The 17,775-nt window shown below is 51.7% G+C and overlaps 2 protein-coding genes across 2 annotated transcripts in view; one reads left to right on the top strand and one right to left on the bottom strand.

Moving 5' to 3' along the window:
• Nucleotides 1–726: 726 nt before the first annotated feature.
• The window catches only part of CNTN2 (contactin 2), a 47,457-nt gene continuing 30,408 nt past the window's right edge, over nt 727–17,775 (top strand). Inside the window, exon 1 of the mRNA XM_090026567.1 lies at nt 727–866. The gene's annotated coding sequence lies outside the window, so the exon portion shown is untranslated. The remainder of the gene's footprint in view (nt 867–17,775) is intronic.
• Nucleotides 9,440–17,775, bottom strand: part of RBBP5 (RB binding protein 5, histone lysine methyltransferase complex subunit) — a 74,968-nt gene continuing 66,632 nt past the window's right edge. Inside the window, exon 14 of the mRNA XM_090026573.1 lies at nt 9,440–17,381. Coding sequence (XP_089882699.1) covers nt 17,314–17,381 — 68 coding nt within the window. The 3' untranslated portion in view covers nt 9,440–17,313. The remainder of the gene's footprint in view (nt 17,382–17,775) is intronic.

Below are 17,775 nucleotides of genomic sequence, written 5' to 3'. Positions count from 1 at the left end.
CTGGGCGACAGCTTGCAACAAGCTCCATGCTCAAGAGACCAGCTCTCCCTCCATAGCGGGGCTGAGCTGGAATGCCCCCATATAATCTGGCTCTGAATTATTCCCCCCACACACCCATTTTAGATGTACACACAGCTCCCTGCCCACCCCAACCATGCTGCTAAGTGCCGTTACTAAAAAAAAGAAAAAAAAAAAAAATCAAGGCTCCCCGAGCTTGTCCCTGGGGTGTCTCGAGAGCAAGTTCCACCGTCTGCATGAAGCAGGGATGCACTTAGCACGGCTCAAGCCTTGTGTGCCGAGCTCCTGTTCCCCTCCCTGCCTGCCTGGCCCAGGCCCGCCCTCTCCCAGCTCAGGCCCGCAGGGATGCCCTCCTTGAATCCTTCTGCACTAAGGATGGGGTGGGTCCCCAGGCAAATCAGTCCAATCTGGGGGTGGTTGTGTTTGAAGCTGGTGAGAGCAGCAGCAGCCCAGGCTCAGGAAGGAGCATGAATTATGCATGATGCTGCAAGTCGCTCTCCCTCTCTGACTGGTCCTTGGACTGTGGCAAATGAGGTAAAGGCAGAGAGCAAAAAAAAAAATACCCTCTCTCCAGGGACCCCGAGTGGTGGTTGAAAGCCAGCGAGCGAGGGAGCGCGCAGGGGAGGGAGGGAGAGGGAGGAGCACATCCTAATGCAGAGATGCTGCAGTGGCTCTGGGCGCACACACATCCACACACAGGCAAGCGGCAGTGCCTGGGAAGGACTTGCCTGGGGGAGGCGGAGGACAGGCAGCGACGGGAAGGTTGTTTCAGCAGCAAGGACGCCAGGCTTTCCCCTGCACAGGCGCTCGCCCCGGGCGTGCACGCGCACGTGTCAGTCCAGGCCCAGGTAAGTGGTCTCCCTCTGCTTCTCCAAGCCTCAGTTTGGGGATAGGAGTGAAGGGCTATCTGGATGGCAAGGAAGCATCAGTGTTAACTTTCAGTCACCTCCAGCAGTGTTCAGCTTGCCTTAGGAGCGTGGCACTGGGGGTACCATTCAGGGAACCAGCTGCATGGCACCGGGGTACCATTCGGGGAACCGGCCGCCTGCCCTCTGGCACGGGGAAGGGATGGTGTAGGCAGCGGTGCAAGATGGGTTTTGTCCCTTTAGCTGTTGCCTTGCAAGCTCTTGCTGTGCTGGAAAGGGGCTGGGCGCGGCGTGGGGTGGGGTGGGGTGGGGTGGGGTGTCCGGGAATGTCTCACTTGTGGCTGAAGACGAGAGTGCCTGGATGCCGGTATTAACCACGAGCAAAGCTGTGAAGGGGCGGTGGGTTTTCGCAGTCGTGCTGTCAGCCTACGGTGTTGTGCGGGATGTGGGGGCGCTTCATGGTGATGGAGATCCCCAAATTTCTCGCTAAAGGGTAGCTACCATGCAGAGGGTTGTGCCAGCCTGCCTCTTCCCCACTCCTACAACAACACCGCTGGGTTTCACCCGAGGCTGGGAGAGACCCAGGGCAGCAGGGTGCAGGCAGACGAGCATGGGGATTTTGGTTTCCCCAGTGCAGGGAGAGAGGATCAGAGCCACCGCAGCTGTCAACTGCTTCTCCTGTCTCTGCTCCTAATTAGGACTGCAGCTCTCAGGTGGAGAGCAGAAGTTCGGGCTGCTCGGTGTGTGCTGGGGCGGCTACTGTGTTTCAGGCCACCGAGGGGTTTTGCAGCCTGTCGGGGAGGTGCAAGGTGGTTGTGGGGGAAGCTGGGGCAATGGTGACAATCACCGAGGGGTCACCTCAGTCAAGTCACAGGTGAAAATCTCCAGGCTGGGCCCACAGGCAAGGGGTGGAGGCCAGAGCCAGGCAGGAGGAGAGGCTCCTCTCTGTCCCATTTCTACCAGGATGCTCAAACTGCTGAAGGGGTGGGCGAGAGCGGTTAGCCGCTACAGCTATGCAGGAGCTTGGCTTTTAAAACAAGTGCCCCCTCCCTTGCTGTTTTCAGAGCAGTTAATTTGGGGCGGGGGGAGGGCAGTTAAAAAAAAGTCCCTCTGTTTCCCTTAGAGAAACACTAGTTGATTCTTTCAGGGTGTTGGGTGGCCCAGCTCTATGCATGCATGGACAGGGGGGAAGCAAACTCCTTCCCAGCAATGCCCCCCGCATAAGGCCTGGCCAGCTTTGGTTGAAAAACGCCACTATAGGCTCCAAGCGGTGTTCAAATGACCAGCATGGCTTCAGCAAGCGCTGGCCTGTGCTGCTGCTGTGTTCAGCTGCTGAGGAGACAGCTCTGAACATATCGGGGAAGAGAGATGATAAGACACAGTGAACCCAAGCAAAAGCCCAATGCATTTCCAAGAGCACAAGTGCTGCAAAAGCTGCAAAAGGGGCAAAACCTCCCTTTTGGCCAGCTGCTTTGGCAGGACCTGCTGTGCCCCAGTCCTGAGCTTGTCACTAAAGACATGCCTGGAAAACTGCACAGCCACACACCTTGTTATGCTGCATAAACCAGGTACCACCCAAACCAGGAGCCCACAGGTGCTGCCTTATCCCACTCTTAGCTCATCTTCGCCTGCTCAGAGAAAAGCCAGCTCCCACCCCTACTCAGCCTAACCTCTGAGCACCTTTTGGACACGGAAACTCCTTTTCGGACGCAAGCAGGAAGCATCAGCAAGGGCCACTCAGCACATAGCAGCTTGGGGCTGCTGTCCTGATGGCCAGGGGGATCTTTTCCAGATCCAGCAAAACCCAATAGGTGCTTAGTGCTGCGACTCAAGAACACAATGACACTGCTATCAAAAGCTATATTGTTTGGGGTAATATATAAAGGAGCACAGTAATACCGTGTAATAAAGGAGGGAATTTTCCAAAAATCCAAGTCCCGCTGACTTTCATAGGGCCGCTAAATACCTGAAGCACTAATGAAAATACCTCCCCCCCGAGTGACCTGCATGACAAAATGGGAGCTTTGGGAACTGAAGAAGTGTCTATTGAATACGTTCATTTTAGGTGACAATCCAGCATGCTGTATTTGACAAGAGGAAGCAGGGCTTGCACCGAGTAGTCTAAAACACTACAGGATATAGGTTTTTAACACAGCAGGAAGGGAAAAGGTCCTACTCAGAGAGCGAAAGTCCCCAACATTTGCACAGACCTCACAATGTGGTTTCAGCTTGAGCGAAGCAGGAAAAGCCCTTTTTTTCCCCCCCCATGCACTAGTGAAAATCAGAAACACTTTTCCCTCCAGCCATGCACTCTTTTAAGCCTCACGAGGAAGCAGAGGGTTTCCCCAGGAACATTTGCAGGTACAAAGAGCTGTTCCCCCTGTGCAAGAGCTTGTCCCGCTAGTTCAGACGAATGACAGCTCATTCCCACCGAGCCAGGCTCGTGACCACGCTTGGGCTCGCCCTGCCCAGTCAAACCTCACTCCTTTATTTCCCTTTTCATTCTCCGCTTCTTCTATTGGCCTCTTTTCCCTCTCGTCTTTCTTTAGCTTCCTGTCTTTTTTTCTCATTTCTATTCCCCTTTTGAACTCCAGGAGCCTAAGATTGGAAAGGAGCACCTGGGTCACTGGGTCCGGTGCCCAGCTATCACAGGCCACCGTATCATAGATGTTGAACCCGGAGGGATCCATAAGAACAACTCCTCCGTCCCACCCTGCACGCAACAGGTCACAAGACACCTCCCCAAATGCCCTACAACAAACTGGAAACCTTTAGAAGAAAGGGTTGAAAACCTACAGAACTACCCTATGCCACAGGGAAAAAAAAAAGCAGGAGAGACCTAGGCTGACACAAGTGTCTTTTCATTTTCCATTCCCCTTTTCCCTCCCCCCCGCTTTAATTTCTTCACATTTTCATTTTTTTCCCCTCTCTCTCTCACTTCTTTCTATTAATTACCAGTATTTTTACTGGATCAGAGCTCAGTTGCGTTGGGCTCTGTACATACATGTGACAAAAGAGCCCCTGCCCAGCACTGGTTTATCAGCCACGATGTACGCCTTGCTTTCGGAGCTCAGCAAATTTCACCTGCCGGTGGCTTTTGTTGAAAATAGGTTGGCTAAAAAATCCCAAGCAAACAGCTCCGAAGTACGCCGCTCCACAGAGTCAGGGGCATACATCCCTCGTGTGCAGTGACCAGGATTGTGCAAGGATTGAGTCTGCTATCTGAGGTCTAAGAGCAGCAGTCTCCGCTGCCTGAGCTCATGGATCAAACACGCGACCCGTTAGGCACTGCTTCATTTCAGCCTCCAGGTATATTGATACCAGAACATTGCCTAGAGGTCCCCATCAGAGAGATATTATGCCAGGCAACGAATGAACAAGTCAAGCAGGACAGGCACAGGGAGCTTGGAACGTAAACCCACTCAATGGGGTGCCGTCTCCCTTTTGCGGCGGCCAGGCTGCGTACAGAAATTGGTGAGCCTCCTACAGTCCTAACACACAGGGGACTTTCAGCGCAGGCAGCAGACACTTAAGCTTGGAGATGTAGGCTCAATTCCCACTCTCAGCGACCTGCCCAGGAGCGCAACACTGCGAGCTCTCAGTCTACGAGGCTCAGGTCGAGGTGGGGTCTCAACCATCTTTGAGAGAAGGCCGGGTTGGGAGGTACAGCTTGGCTGAACTGGAGAATCTGAGCTAGGAGTCATGTTTGCGTGAGGTTTCTGGCTCTTCTGCCTCCAAATGAGGCTTGAAATACAGCAAACACCCCTCCCCTCTCAGTACTTCAGCGTTTCCCCGTCAGCCCTGACAATCAGAAGCAAGGGGAAGGCTCCAGGTTTGAATGCATCAGGGAGAGGTTCCAGGCGCGCGTTTCACTGCTAGAACGAGGCAGCGTTTGAGACGGGAACAGAGTTTTGTTCCAAAAATTTGGCCCAGGTGGGGCGGAGAGGTAGAGGTGCTATTTTCCATCCCAACCTGGAAGAAGACTTAGGGAGCAGTTATCTAAGTGAGTGCACAGCCCCAGAACCTCCACGGGAAGTGTGTGTTCAGAGGTCTTGCTCCAGCAGCCTGGTCCAGAAGAAGGAGCAGCTCCAATTACTTCTCTTTCCTTCTACTGCCCTCAGAGGGTTTCGGGGATTAGACTTGTGGCAAGAAGAGCAATTTTCTACCCTGGTAACTCCCAGGCAGCAGGTTGCTGGTGCCAGAGGAGCGGTTCTGCAGGTGCTATCTCCAATGCACGGTTTTGCCCTGGTGACCCACTGGAGGTATATCGCTCTTCCCGACCGGTATATTAACAGTGTCCTAGTGCAAGCAAGAGGAAGTAGACAGTAATGCCCTGAGAATAAAGAACAAGGCATTCTCTCAGGCTTTGCAGGCGTGGAGAGGGTTAAACCCAGTAGCACATTATCCTTGGAGCACAGACTAGATTGAGATGAGGAGACCTTAATGCTATTCCCTATCATCATATCAACTAGCAAAGGAATGGAGGCACTGAGGGCTTTGTCACTTGGAGTGACTCGGCTGAGAATGAAATGATGCATATCCTCCTTTCTTCTGCTAGTTTCCCCACCAGGCTGCTTTAGCACATATTCGGTTATTCCACAGTTAGGAAGGCATGTCCTACATATACGCATGCATGCACATATGCATGTCTTGAACACACTGCCAAATCTACTTGCACAGCGGACCCCACACGTGCCCCTCTAAGTGTGGGAATCCACATGCAGATTGATCTTGGATTTATCAAGATGCGGTGAGTTTCAGATTTCATTCCACAGCCCCCTTTAAGCTTCCTTGCTAGGGGAAAAATTACCAAACCAGTTTCTATGAAGTCCTAATGGACATAACCCTTTGAGAACTGTGCTAGCACCTGTCTCAGGGACCCACTTCTAATACGCAACTCCCCGCCCTAATCAGGAGTGGAAATCCAAGGTTTCTGGCTCGATTTCGCTTGGCTTTTAGAAGCCACCTCCAAAGGCAACCCCTGCTCTGCAAATAGCTTTGAGAGCTTTGCTCAGGGGGTGCTACCTAAGTGGCATGCCTGCTTTATGACATGACAGCCCTCTCACTGCACATCCCGACCCCAGGGAACGTCACGAGAAGCAGTAGGAGAGGCCTCCCCAAACCTAACGTACAGGTTCCCATTGCTGTTTCTAAGACAGAGCATGTAGGTGCTCAGTTCCAAGGGAAGCTGAGAAGAAGGCAGCAATGCCACGTATTCACTGAGCAGCCCATTATAGCACTTCTTTCTTACTGGGTAGCTGATTCCCCCTACAACCGCTTGTCCGTTGCGTGTTGGTTTAAAGCAGGGGTTTTTTTGTAGCTGTTCTGTGTAGCTGAGGACACAATTCCAACACTATTCTACAAGGACCATATCCATAAAAGCAGTCTCAGGAGCACCAGCTATCGGCCTTTCTGAATGCAGGTCTCTAGGGTGCGTTTACACATGCATTTAAGCGTACCCAACTGTAATGTGCATTATCTTGATGCTCCTTATCGGGGTTAGGCAGGCGTGCACGCATTTAAACGCATAAACGCTGTGTCTGGACTCATTTGGGACTAAAGTTAGTCCCAAGTCAGTCCACACACAGAGCGTTAATGCACTTTAACATGTCCACACGTGCTTTAATGCACTTTAACTATTCACGCCTAAATTTGATACTTGCACTTGCCGGTATCAAATTTAGGCACAATTAGCCCCAAATTGTCATTTTTAAAGTTCATTAAGGGTGCGCGTGTGTAGACACAAACCCTAATGCGCCTTAAGTTTAGGCTAATGCACCTTAAAGCGTCTTGTGTAGACGTGTCCTATAAAAATGAAAGCACGTTGCCAGTCAGGTTACCAGCCACTAGTCCGTTGTGCAGCAAAGATACCTCAGACAAACTGCCTGATGCCATATAAACAAGTTAAGGCTGCCTTAAGTCTATTCAGAATCAAATGCTACAGGCCAAGAAGAATGCTACCCTGATCCTCCAAACACGGCTTTCTATAAAGCAGGGAGGTTTGTCTGCAGGAGGGCTTTTCAGCCACGAGGTGTCTTGCGTCCTGCACAGAGTTCCAGGCATTGAGATTTTTGGTTTCCTGGAAAAGGAAGAAAACAGTCTGGTGCACAAAGCAAGGGACAGGCCTCCTCACCCACCTTTCTCTTCTCTGCTAAAAGTCTTTGACAACACCAGTTGGCCTGCCCGTGCCTCAGCTCCTCCAACTTTAAACAGACGTTAATCATCATCACCTCCTGCCCAAAGACGGGCATGTGAGGCCATAGTTAATCATGTTTGCAAAGTGCTTTGAAATCCAGTTTCTTTCTAAGGCAGCATCCAACTGCAAGGGCCTTTGTACAGCAGCACCTACAATGAGGCACAGGTTGAAATCAGTAGTCGATGGAAAAACCCCTGTACGCCGAGTGGGAACCATCAGCGGCCCAACTGCCTTGGGTTGATGATATTGGTAAAGGTGCCAGCATCTCTGAAAAATCAAGCCATTAGACATCTCTGTGTAGGCACCCAAGGCCCAACCCCATTCCCACACTAGGCGACTGAACAGTCAGTTTTGATCAAATGCTCCGAAGCCCCTCTCCCCGGACTCAAGCCAGACCATTGTGGAGGCAGCTCGGGAAAGGTCACAATGTCTATTTTTATCCCGTTCCATTTTGGTTCATCCGCGACACCATTTATGGCACTTCTTGGTTCTGGTTAGCAACCAAACAGGCAATTTGCCATGAGGGAGGCTGTTCTGGTGGCAAAGAGAGTAGGGAAAACCTCAGCAGGGAGCCGTGCTGGGAAGGTCTGAAGCCTTGCCTTGTAGACCCCAAAAGAGCATCAGCACAGTCAGGACGTGAACTGGAACACTAAAGCTTTTGAAACCCACGTACTGCTGGCTGGGAGCAGCTCACTAAAATATTAAACAGAGACAGGCTCCAGCACTAACATTCAGATTGCAAACACCTGACAAACCTAGGGGGATTGGAGCCTCGGGCTGGATTTAGCCTGTAAATGGACTTTATCTGTTTGCAGAACTCACATCTCCATTTCAAACAGCTCTGAAGAGTCAGGCACCAGGATCAGCAGCTTTGGTTCAGGGCCCCATCTCCAAATAGCAAGTTATTTGTTAACCGTGTTAAAATATTGCTCACAGCTGCACCCTAAGGTCGCAATCAGGAACAGGGCTCACAAACACGTACAGAAACACAGGCCTTGATCCTGAAAGCTGCTCCACGCAGGCAAACTCCAGCTTCAGCCAAGAGCTTACCAAAGTCAATGCAGCTGTGCGGAGAGGCAAGGGCTCAGCTGTATGGAACAGCTTCCAGGATCAGAGCCTAATGGGGAGAATTAAGGAGTATAGGGGCATCAAACTGAGGCAGATGCAATGAAGCACTAGGACTTGTGGGTACATACATGCACTGTCCAGCTATTAATTTAAAGCACTTAAAAGCAGAAAGACAGGCAGGGATTTTAGAAAGCTGCGTCTTCATCTTGGCATCCTTATTCATTTCCTGCTGAAAGCATATCAGAAAGATCTGCCTGCCGTGTGTACCAGCAGGGCATAGAATAGGTGGGTATAGTTGGTCCCAGGGTAAAAGCAAACCATTCTTTGTTGTTGGAGGAGACGCATGCATGTGTCAAGAGAGCTGAGCCTGTGATATGCAGAACGCTTGTTTTCATCATGCATCATATGAGTCACTCCCAGCAAATACAGATTCAAAATGCATGTACTGGTGCAGATCTCAAAAGAGAACTGCTCCCACTCGGATACCTGAACAAGGGGCAGCATCAGATTGTGTAGAGCTACTCTGAAAATGCAGCCTTTTGGGAATGGGCTTTTGTGGACACCCAGCCAGCCGAATGCATAAAATCACTGACGCTAGAGACAGGACAGCCCCACAGATTCCCACACAGTTTAGCTGCAAATGTACCAGGACTTCCACTTCTCGGGGGAGATCGGTCTAGGTGTTAGTGACTTTCACCATCAAGAAGCTTGTCATGGCATATAGGCCAAGACCTTTTCAAACTCTTCCCTTAATTCCTTTTATTTACCGGAAGAGAGGACACCTCAGAGGCAGGGAGGGAAAGAAGAGCCCGGAGGTACTGGTCAGTAGCTGATTCTAATCAAATCAGTTTCCATTAAGGATTAAATGATCGATGGGCACAGCAGAGCAGCCAAAAATGTAGCTGATGCATCATGGAGCAGCAGCACAGTGCATCTAAAAGCCAGCCAATCCCCAGACGCTAGCAGGGTGGCAAGTGAGGACTGCTTTTGACTTTCCAGCAAATGAACAGGGGGTGGGGGCAGGGAAGGAGATGCCTGACCTTGGCAGCGCCAGCTTTCCAACACAGGGCTGCCAAGAGCAGGCAAGCAGCTGCAGAAGTGTGCAGGAGGGGCCACTGTCAGCCTGACATCAGCTGGGCAATGGCTGGCAGAGCCTCATCTCCATGCGCTTCCCTCTGCCCAGCTGCATTACAGACGTACAAAATTAGGTACCCAAAACCCCGTCTCCTCAATGCAGACAGCACACACCCGACGGCAAGCCATGAAATTAAGGGCATTAACACAAATCCAGCAGTCCTGGGGCTTCGTTGTGGTCGGACTGCAGGATTCCCTATTGCATTCACTCGAACAGGTCATTTCTAAACAGTAACAAATGCATTTTATTGCTTGTCTGCATACCTCTCTTTTGGCCCTTTGTACATGTGAGCGTCACCTGCTCTTGTGGTTCACGCAGGAGACTTGGGTTCAATTCCTGGATGCCATCGGGGCACCAAACGTCTGGACTCAGTCTGGCCTTTGAGTTGTGCCTTGGTGGCCTAAAGCAGGGATAGAAAGCCTGGGGAGCCCCCACTCCTCCACAGCTCCTGCCCGGGCGTATGTATTGAAGGTCTGGGTGATCTCTCCCACACGCACCATGAGCCAGAAGGATTGACAGTTGCCTGCCCACATGTGAGCATACATGCCCGGATGCTCGCACACTTGTGTTAACCAGCAGATTTACCAGAGTCCTATAGCCAGTTGATGTAGGACTAAAGCCTCAGACTTTCACCTGCCACCTTCATTCCTTTTCCAGGACCAGATCCTATCGTCTGCTTCACCAAAGTTGGTCCTCCGTATAGAGGACCACTGGAGTTAATGGGGTCTACGCCACACAAAACTCACTGGATCAACTGCAAAGTTGAAATGAAGAATGTCTTGACTTGCATTCAAAACTTATCTAACTTTAGTCCAACCATGCAGTTGATCCAATAAAAGGCATCGCCCCCACACAACAAAACCCTCACCTCAGACATAACAAAAAACAGTTTTTAACGTAAACTTAATTGAATTTTGGGCCATTTTTCTTTATATCAGATTATTTTTTCTTATATACCCTTCAACGCAGGAGACATACCCTGATTTTAGATGATCTTTTCCAGGGGGAGGAAAAAAGGCATTTTACACACTGCAAAATACAACATGTAGCCACAACAGGCAAAGGAGGACGTCAGGGTGCTCAGCACCCGCATATGAATTCTGTCATGTCAGCTCATCTCTAGACCCACGTAAGTCCCTCAGCAAATAAGTCAGGAAGGTGAGCAGAAATCTGAGGGCCATTTTCAGAGGCAACACAAGCACAAAGGCCAGACCAGGGATTTACCACAGCAGTGAGGGGGGTCTCTAAGCCAGGATGCCAGCAGCCAGAGCAAAGGACAAGGGGGAACCAGAACAAAGAGATGTACAGGGAAACGAAAGGCATGCTAATGCCCTTCGAGGAGCCAACCCTGCACCACCCAGAAACTCCGACCACCCCTCTCCTAGCCAAGCCCGTGGGAGAAAATGCACGAGAGGGTTATACCCCTGTTTCCTTTCTAATGGCAGAGCAGGGAGCAATCTTGCTGCTCACTCCTCTCCCTTGGCTTTAACTCCCTTTCCGTCCCCATGGCCACGTACCTGGTGATAGCAGCTTCTCTTCACCTTCGGCTGGATTTGCCAAGCCAACTCCACGGGGCAGAGCAGCCTCATCAGAGGCAACACCCCCACCTGCAGCCTAATGTTAATTAGAAGGAGGTGCTGGGGAACTCCAGAATTGCCTCCACCTGGCTGGGTGGGCAGGGGAGGTGGGGTGTGCTCTAGGCTTGGTTTAGACCAGAGATATCAAACTCATCTGGTCCTGCAGCTCTGCCCCACGTGCCAGAGCCAGTGCACAGGGCCAGGCTGGCATGGGCACTACATGCAGCACATAGCTGCATGCCCCTACAATGCACGGCCTGGACTGACTCTGCACGCTACATGCAGCGTAAGCCAGACGGGCTCCGCGCATCACATGGGGCTGAGCTGGCACATGCTGATACATGTTCCCACCTGCCTCCCAGACAGCAAGCAGCTCTGGAAAGCCAAATTACTGTCCAGCCTTCAGGCTCTGTGCAGACAGGTGCTCACGTTACATTTGGCATGGCTCTACTCAGATGCCAGGCTCTGCCTGTGATGATCCAATGCCAGGATCAGGGCCTTTCCTTCCAAGCGCCTGTCAGTGTTATAGTTGGGGAAAGGAGTTCCTATCATAAAGGTTTCAAATACTGACTTATCACTCTGGATACCTCCTGGTACGATCAGCCTGGAGGCTAACCTAAGATGGGCCCTGCAGGATTGACGGCTGGGATCCCCATAGCTCTGTCACCTCTGCCGATGTGATTTAACCCCTGAACAGAGGCAGGGAAGGTGGCTGACACCCTTGTGGACTAGAATGTGAACCTGTACTGAAGACGCAGTCAGTGTCGAGGTCTCCATTGGTACTGAGCAGTTGCTCAGCAACTCTTGCAGCGTATAGGCTTCAGCAGTCACAAAAGAGCCCCAGGTAGCCAGCGTGGGACAGACCATGCCAATGCCAGTCAGGGTACAGCTACCTGGTGGTGACAGGGTGCCTCAGGCAGGATCATCTCGCTCGCACCTTGCCCACCTGCTCACCCGTGCATGCTCCCAACCCATAAAAGCACCAGCGAGGCTCCCTAGGGTGGTCACTGCTGGAGACGTGCAGCCCACTTGCTCCTCTAAGCCCAGGCTGTGGGGCAGCACCTCACTCTTCCTGCCCCGCATCTCTCCCTGCTGCTCCAGGCAGGAACCCGTCACACCCGGCCGCAGGGTAGTTTTGTGATGAAGGTAAATGGAAAAGGAGCAGAATGAAAGCACGTGGTTTATTCCAGCCTGGAACTGAAACTGGATTTGAATCCAAGTCTCTAACTGTAATTGGTGACTGGGTTAACTCACACCTATAGCTGTGTCCCCAAGAGTAGGGCAGAAGTACTTTCTGAGAGCCTGAGGTGCATGTCCCCCACCCTGCAAAACCGTGAGCCTTTGTAGTAGATTGGCCTTCAGATGAGACCCTCCCTGGGAACCCCGGCGAAGGCCCAGAACCTGCACTGTCCTCCTTAGTGCTTCTGCTGCAACCATAGCCCATCAGGCAATAGTAAATGAATGCAGAAAGAACAGCTTGTAACTGCAGCAGTGAGTCTCCCAGGGGTGTTACAGTGGCCCCATGAGGAGCTGCCATTAAAGAATGAGCTACTGGTTGTAAGAAGCATCTACCCTTGTAATCCCAGGGAGAACCCCCCCCGGCTGCTCTCCTTCCTGCAAATGCGCTGTGCCCCGCGTTGCGTTCGACTCAGCTGGTGTGATTACAGCAGGGAGACAGGCCTGCCGAGAAAATCCTCAGTGCAATCCACTTGCTGTCACCCACATTGTCACCCACTCTTCCCACCCACCTCTCCCTCCTCCTCGGGGTGACATCAGCTGCAGCTGACGGATGGCAGGAGGGAACAGACCCTTGACAAAGCTCTCGCAGCTGAGATAACAAGCCGCCACGGGGGTTCTGCCTCCACTGCGGGAGCCGGGATTTGGCCCCGCGGGGCAGGGTGATCAGGAGAGAGAAGCTGTGCTAACACAGCAGGGGCTGTGGCTGAGCCACTGACAAAGCTGACTGCTGCTATCCCATCTGGGGAGAGTTCACTGTCAAGCCCAGAAGTAAATCTCCTGGACTCGAAGGCTCTTTTTGTTGTCTGTGCTGGTGCAGACAAGGTGTCCCTGTCTTACCCTTGGCTGCCTAGATCCCTTTAGGCCTCTAATCTCTGGGGAATACTTAAGAGACTGGTGCCCCAGCTACACCATCCCATTCCCTTAACACCACGCCCGATGCATCCTAGGATGCCCCTACACCGGGAACGCTGAAAAGGACATCTACCAGCGGTACTCTGTGCCAGGTTAGCTATTCTCTGAGGCCTTCTTGCCTCTTTCGCCTCCAGCTGGCATAGTAGGTGCTGGATATTATAGGTGCTGAGCTATGCTCCGAATATTCCTCCCCGGATTAGTGTAAATCTGAGCAGAACCAATGGACGCTGTACCACAGTTATAGGATCATGGGAAAGTTGGGGTGGAAGGCACCTCTTCCCTGTCTAATGAAAGCATCTCAGCACAGGACAGCCACCTGACTCCTGTCCCAGCCTTGGGATGAGAGCCGGGAATCCCTTTTTAGGCTGGGCTGCTGCTACTGTATGAACGGCAAGGCTACGCCCAAACATTCATCGTGGGGGAGTCAACTGCCCTCGCTTCTTCTGGTTGAATAGATTGCGCTCTTTGCTACGTGCTGGTCGTCTCATCCCAGCCGCGGGCTGGGAGCTGACAGGCCGAGGCACTGAGCATTGCTCGGCAGGCAATGTCCCACCCCGCGTGCTAGCCCTCAGGGACACGGGGCAGCGCTGCTCCCACGTGCATCAGAGTAACTCCAGCTAGGTACCCGTGAAAAACTCACAAGGAGCAGGGTGTGACAACTGAGATGCAAGGATGGGCTGGAGCATAAGGGACAAGGCAAGGTGGAAGGCAGGGTCAGGCCACAGGGCTTGCTCCCTGGGGGTCTGGGTGGGCGTGAACGGAGCAGCATCCCCAGGAGATGCATTGTCTTGATTGTGTGGGGATTTTGGATGGGGCAAGAAAGAGCAGGTGGGCTGGGCAGTCTGAACAGCTCTTGCCTTTCTTTTCATACGCCTGACCCAGGCTGAGAGCTCTCGGTGCATCCAGAAAGCAAACACCTGCTGAACACATCATGCAGACTCCCTTCCCAGGCTCGTTGAACCCTCTTCCCCCAAAATCCTCGCTGAATCCCCCCACTGTACCATTTATTATTACTGCTACACGGGGTGAGGGAGGGCATAATGCCTTGAAAGCCAGTCCATGCCAATGCTGATGACCGGTGGATGGTGCAGGGGGATGCCTGACTGACCCAGTAACTGCATCCTAAGCATCAAACCTACCTGTAGCTCGGCCGTGTCGACAGGGAACAACACACAGGGGCTCCTGGAACCGAACCGGCTGGTCTCTGGTAACTAAATGAAGGTGATTTCCCAGCCCTCTCATCTTCCACCCTCCGGCCGCTGTAAGGCCGCCAGCCGGGTTGCATGGGGATGCGTGTTCAGGTACAGGAGCCTGCATGACCTTGCTCCCCCAAGGCCCATTACTTCCATTAGAATTACTTCATCCATGTGCTCCTTCCCCTGATGAAGCCCTGATATCTGAGGGGGGTTAGGGTGAAGCAGCAGGGTGGAGCAGCCCAAGGGAATCCTAAGTGTCTCGCTGTAGCACTTTGCCTTGAACATTATCACCATGCTAATGGATCCCTGCTCCCAAGGCCCCCCCAAGAGAAGGCTAATGCTTCTGTGGCTACCCATGTGTTTTCAGACAGGCACACCCTTCCTTCCCCTGAGTGGAAGCAGTAATGAAGGCATCCATTAGTGGGGCTGACAGATCCCCTTTCAATGCATCGGAGGCTCCGGAGCGCCTGTCAAAACAGCCCATAAAGAGGGAGAAATAGGTCCCAGAAGCCCTTCTTCTAATTAGGGACAGAGACAGGCCGGGACATTTGATCCAAAACACACGTGCACAAAGTTAGAAGGCACAGCTCAGGCCCGTCGCTCGAAGATGGCTCCAATGGCCTGACCCCTGGGAGAGTCTGAACGTAAATCCAGATGCAAACTTCTTGAATGGCGCCCTTCAACGTAACTGAGCCCCTCTTGGTTAGATGACAAGATGAGCGGGAAGAGAGGATCCCTGGTCCTGTTTTAAGGATGCACCTTCACCTTTCCTCTCAGATTTTCTGAAACGCAGAGCTGCTGGCAGGTCTCAAACACCCAGAAGGCTGCAGGCAACATGTGCGCACTCAGGCCCGTCCTTCAGGACACAGTAAATTCTTCCAACAACAATTCGCATTACATTGCCCTAAGCAAGCTGCAGGGCTTTTCTTCTTCAGCATCTCCCCACTCACTCTCAAACCTGCCACGCAAGCCTGACTTATTGCCACAGCTCTTCCCTTTAGGTGAGCTCTTCCAACCGTTTAGCAATGGTTCCTCCCCATGCCTCTCCTGCAATCCGAGCACCGGATGTAGGTCTCTGCAGTTTGTACATCTGCATGCGCCACAGATGGAAACAACCGAGCAAGAGCAGAAATGCAGAGTCCCAGCTTGGCCACAGATCTACGTGGTCTTACCAGGCCCTCTCTGTGCTGCTCTGCAGTGGTAACGGTAGCATGGGTGTATGAGACCTTGCCTCCTGCAGGATGCCTGAATGCTTTTAGGTCACACAGCCAAAATATCCAAACCTTTCCTCACCCAAAACTGGGGAACGTCTCTCAGCATGTGCCGTTTGCGCTGACAAGTCCCCTGGATAAATTTGACATGGCCTGGACCAGTCAGAGAATCAGGAGCCTTCCGCAGAGAGGCTGCTAACACACCACTGGAAAGTGAGATGCTGCAAAAGGGAGCAGTTAGTTCACACAATGGAATAACCCTGCTTGGAAATTAGCCAGGCTAACCTGGAGTAAAGCAAGGGTATGCCAACAGGGCAGTTATGCATCTTGCTCTGGCTTTAGAGGCACAAGGTCAAGCTTCACTCCAGACCTGAGCAGCCCCCAGTTGGCGTGTGGGTACCTGGTCATCTGGACTGGGGTTGGGTGCTGCCCAGATGTGATGCTGACCAGAGAAACTGGTGCACCTTAACGCTGCCAGACCGATGGGCTGCTCAGCTCGGCCCAACTGTGACTTTCAAACCCAGCAGGAGTAAGATTTGGGAGGAGTTGAGGTTGACTGACAACAGGATTTAAAAGAGAAGATTCTTCCCGTATCACAAGTCAGCGCACAGCAGAGCTGTAGGGTGGCCTGTAAAGCCATTACCAGTGAGACTCAGCGTAAATTCAGGCCAGCACAATGGGGGGTTCAAAATACATTAGGCACTTCTATTAATAGTGCACCTCATAAATGATTATAATGATTATGCCTAACTCACTTGCAGCAAGGTGCTAGCTTTGTTCAGAGTTGAGGAGAAAGCCATAGCAGGAAGCTGTCGCAAGTATCCATGCACAGGGTTTTGCACTCGGCTGCCTCCTGGCTTGTCCTAATGAGATCCCCTGCCCTGACACGCACACTCAGGACTAGTGTTTGTTTAGGCGGCATGCCCAGGAGACGCAGAATGAAATCTGCTTGAATTCAAATGCATTGTCAATACTTGATAAAGCAGAAAAACATAAAGTACAATCAAACTCAGAAAAACTGATGGTGAAAACAGGACCTTGCTACTCAACAAACCTTCTCTCCAGGTGTCTTTGAGCCTCAGCTGCTGATTTCACCAGTCAAATGAAGCTGTTTACTCTGGACAGGAGCACAACGCAGGGAGATGGCATTGGGCAGGGGCTCCGCGAAGCCTCAAAGCAATATTTGGCAATGGTTTCAAACTGGTGGTCTCAATTCTAAGTTTAAAAAAAAAAAAAAGGGGGACTTCCCCTTATATTTACATGGTGTGCGTGTGTATGTGCGTGTAGTCTGGCAAGGAATACTTGACCTCAAAGGATAAATGTGTGTGGGTAACGGGAAAGCAATATTCTTGCTGCTGTGGATTTTAACTTGTGCAATATGTCTTCTCCCAACTAAGGCCCAGGAAAACAAGCTGCTTATTCGTTGCTATTGTTGGATTTCCGTCGTGCGGCGCCTAGGAGCCCCACACTTGGACAAGGTCCTACCGCACTCGGCACTGTATGAACAAGGAGCGAAAGAGCGATGCCGGTCACAGAGGACTTACAAACTCAGTCTAAGGCAACAGATGGATACAGGCAGACGTAGGAGTACAAGGAAACGATGAGATAGTACTGGTTTGACGGACGGTGATCTCAGGGAACGCTGGGCCTGATTCTCATTGACAACCTTGCTTAGAGTGAATTCACATGGTTGATTTGAAGGCCCGTGTCCATTGTAAGAATAGTGCAACTCAGCTCCAGTGGATCTGAGAATCAGGCCCTTAAGCACTGCGTCTCAACTCCCTTTCTGGAAAACGGGTAAAAACACTCCCCTGTCGGTTTTGGGAAGCCGGGCTGCTTCTGTTCTGTTCTGATCCGAACTGTGGCACCAAACCACTCCCAAACCCTCGGGGAGTTTAGATCAGGATTCGGCTTCCTCTGTCTTCAGCTCCAATAGCAAAAGCTTTTGTACCTAGTGAGGTGCCTAAGAGGAAAAAAAAAAAAAGAGTTCAGGTAGCTTTTCAAATCCCACCTGTGTGCAGCCCGAGACGCATCATCTTTCTGCCTGCTTGGATCCGAGTCGAACTATGCACAGAACCTCCAGTGTAGTCATGCACATACGTTGCAACTGTTTTTATTTGTGATTATTCTTATTTACCCATGGAGTGGTACTGACTGACACAGGATAAATGTATATTAATAGACACAGCCTCTATCCAAAGAGCTTACGGTCTAATTTACGACAAGTGGAAATGCAAAATAGGTGGCACGGGGAACGCTTCTGAAAAGTGGTACGGTTCTGAGCAATGGGTAAACCACAGTCATAGCCCACGAGATGCCTAGCTCTTGGTCAAGTGTATGGTTAAAAGGAGCATCCA

This window comes from Crocodylus siamensis, chromosome 13, assembly GCF_052110815.1.
Source record: "Crocodylus siamensis isolate JL-2025a chromosome 13, ASM5211081v1, whole genome shotgun sequence".
In the NCBI taxonomy this organism is placed as follows: domain Eukaryota; kingdom Metazoa; phylum Chordata; order Crocodylia; family Crocodylidae; genus Crocodylus; species Crocodylus siamensis.
Note: the sequence above shows the minus strand (reverse complement) of the source record. Positions and strands in the feature narration are given on the sequence as shown.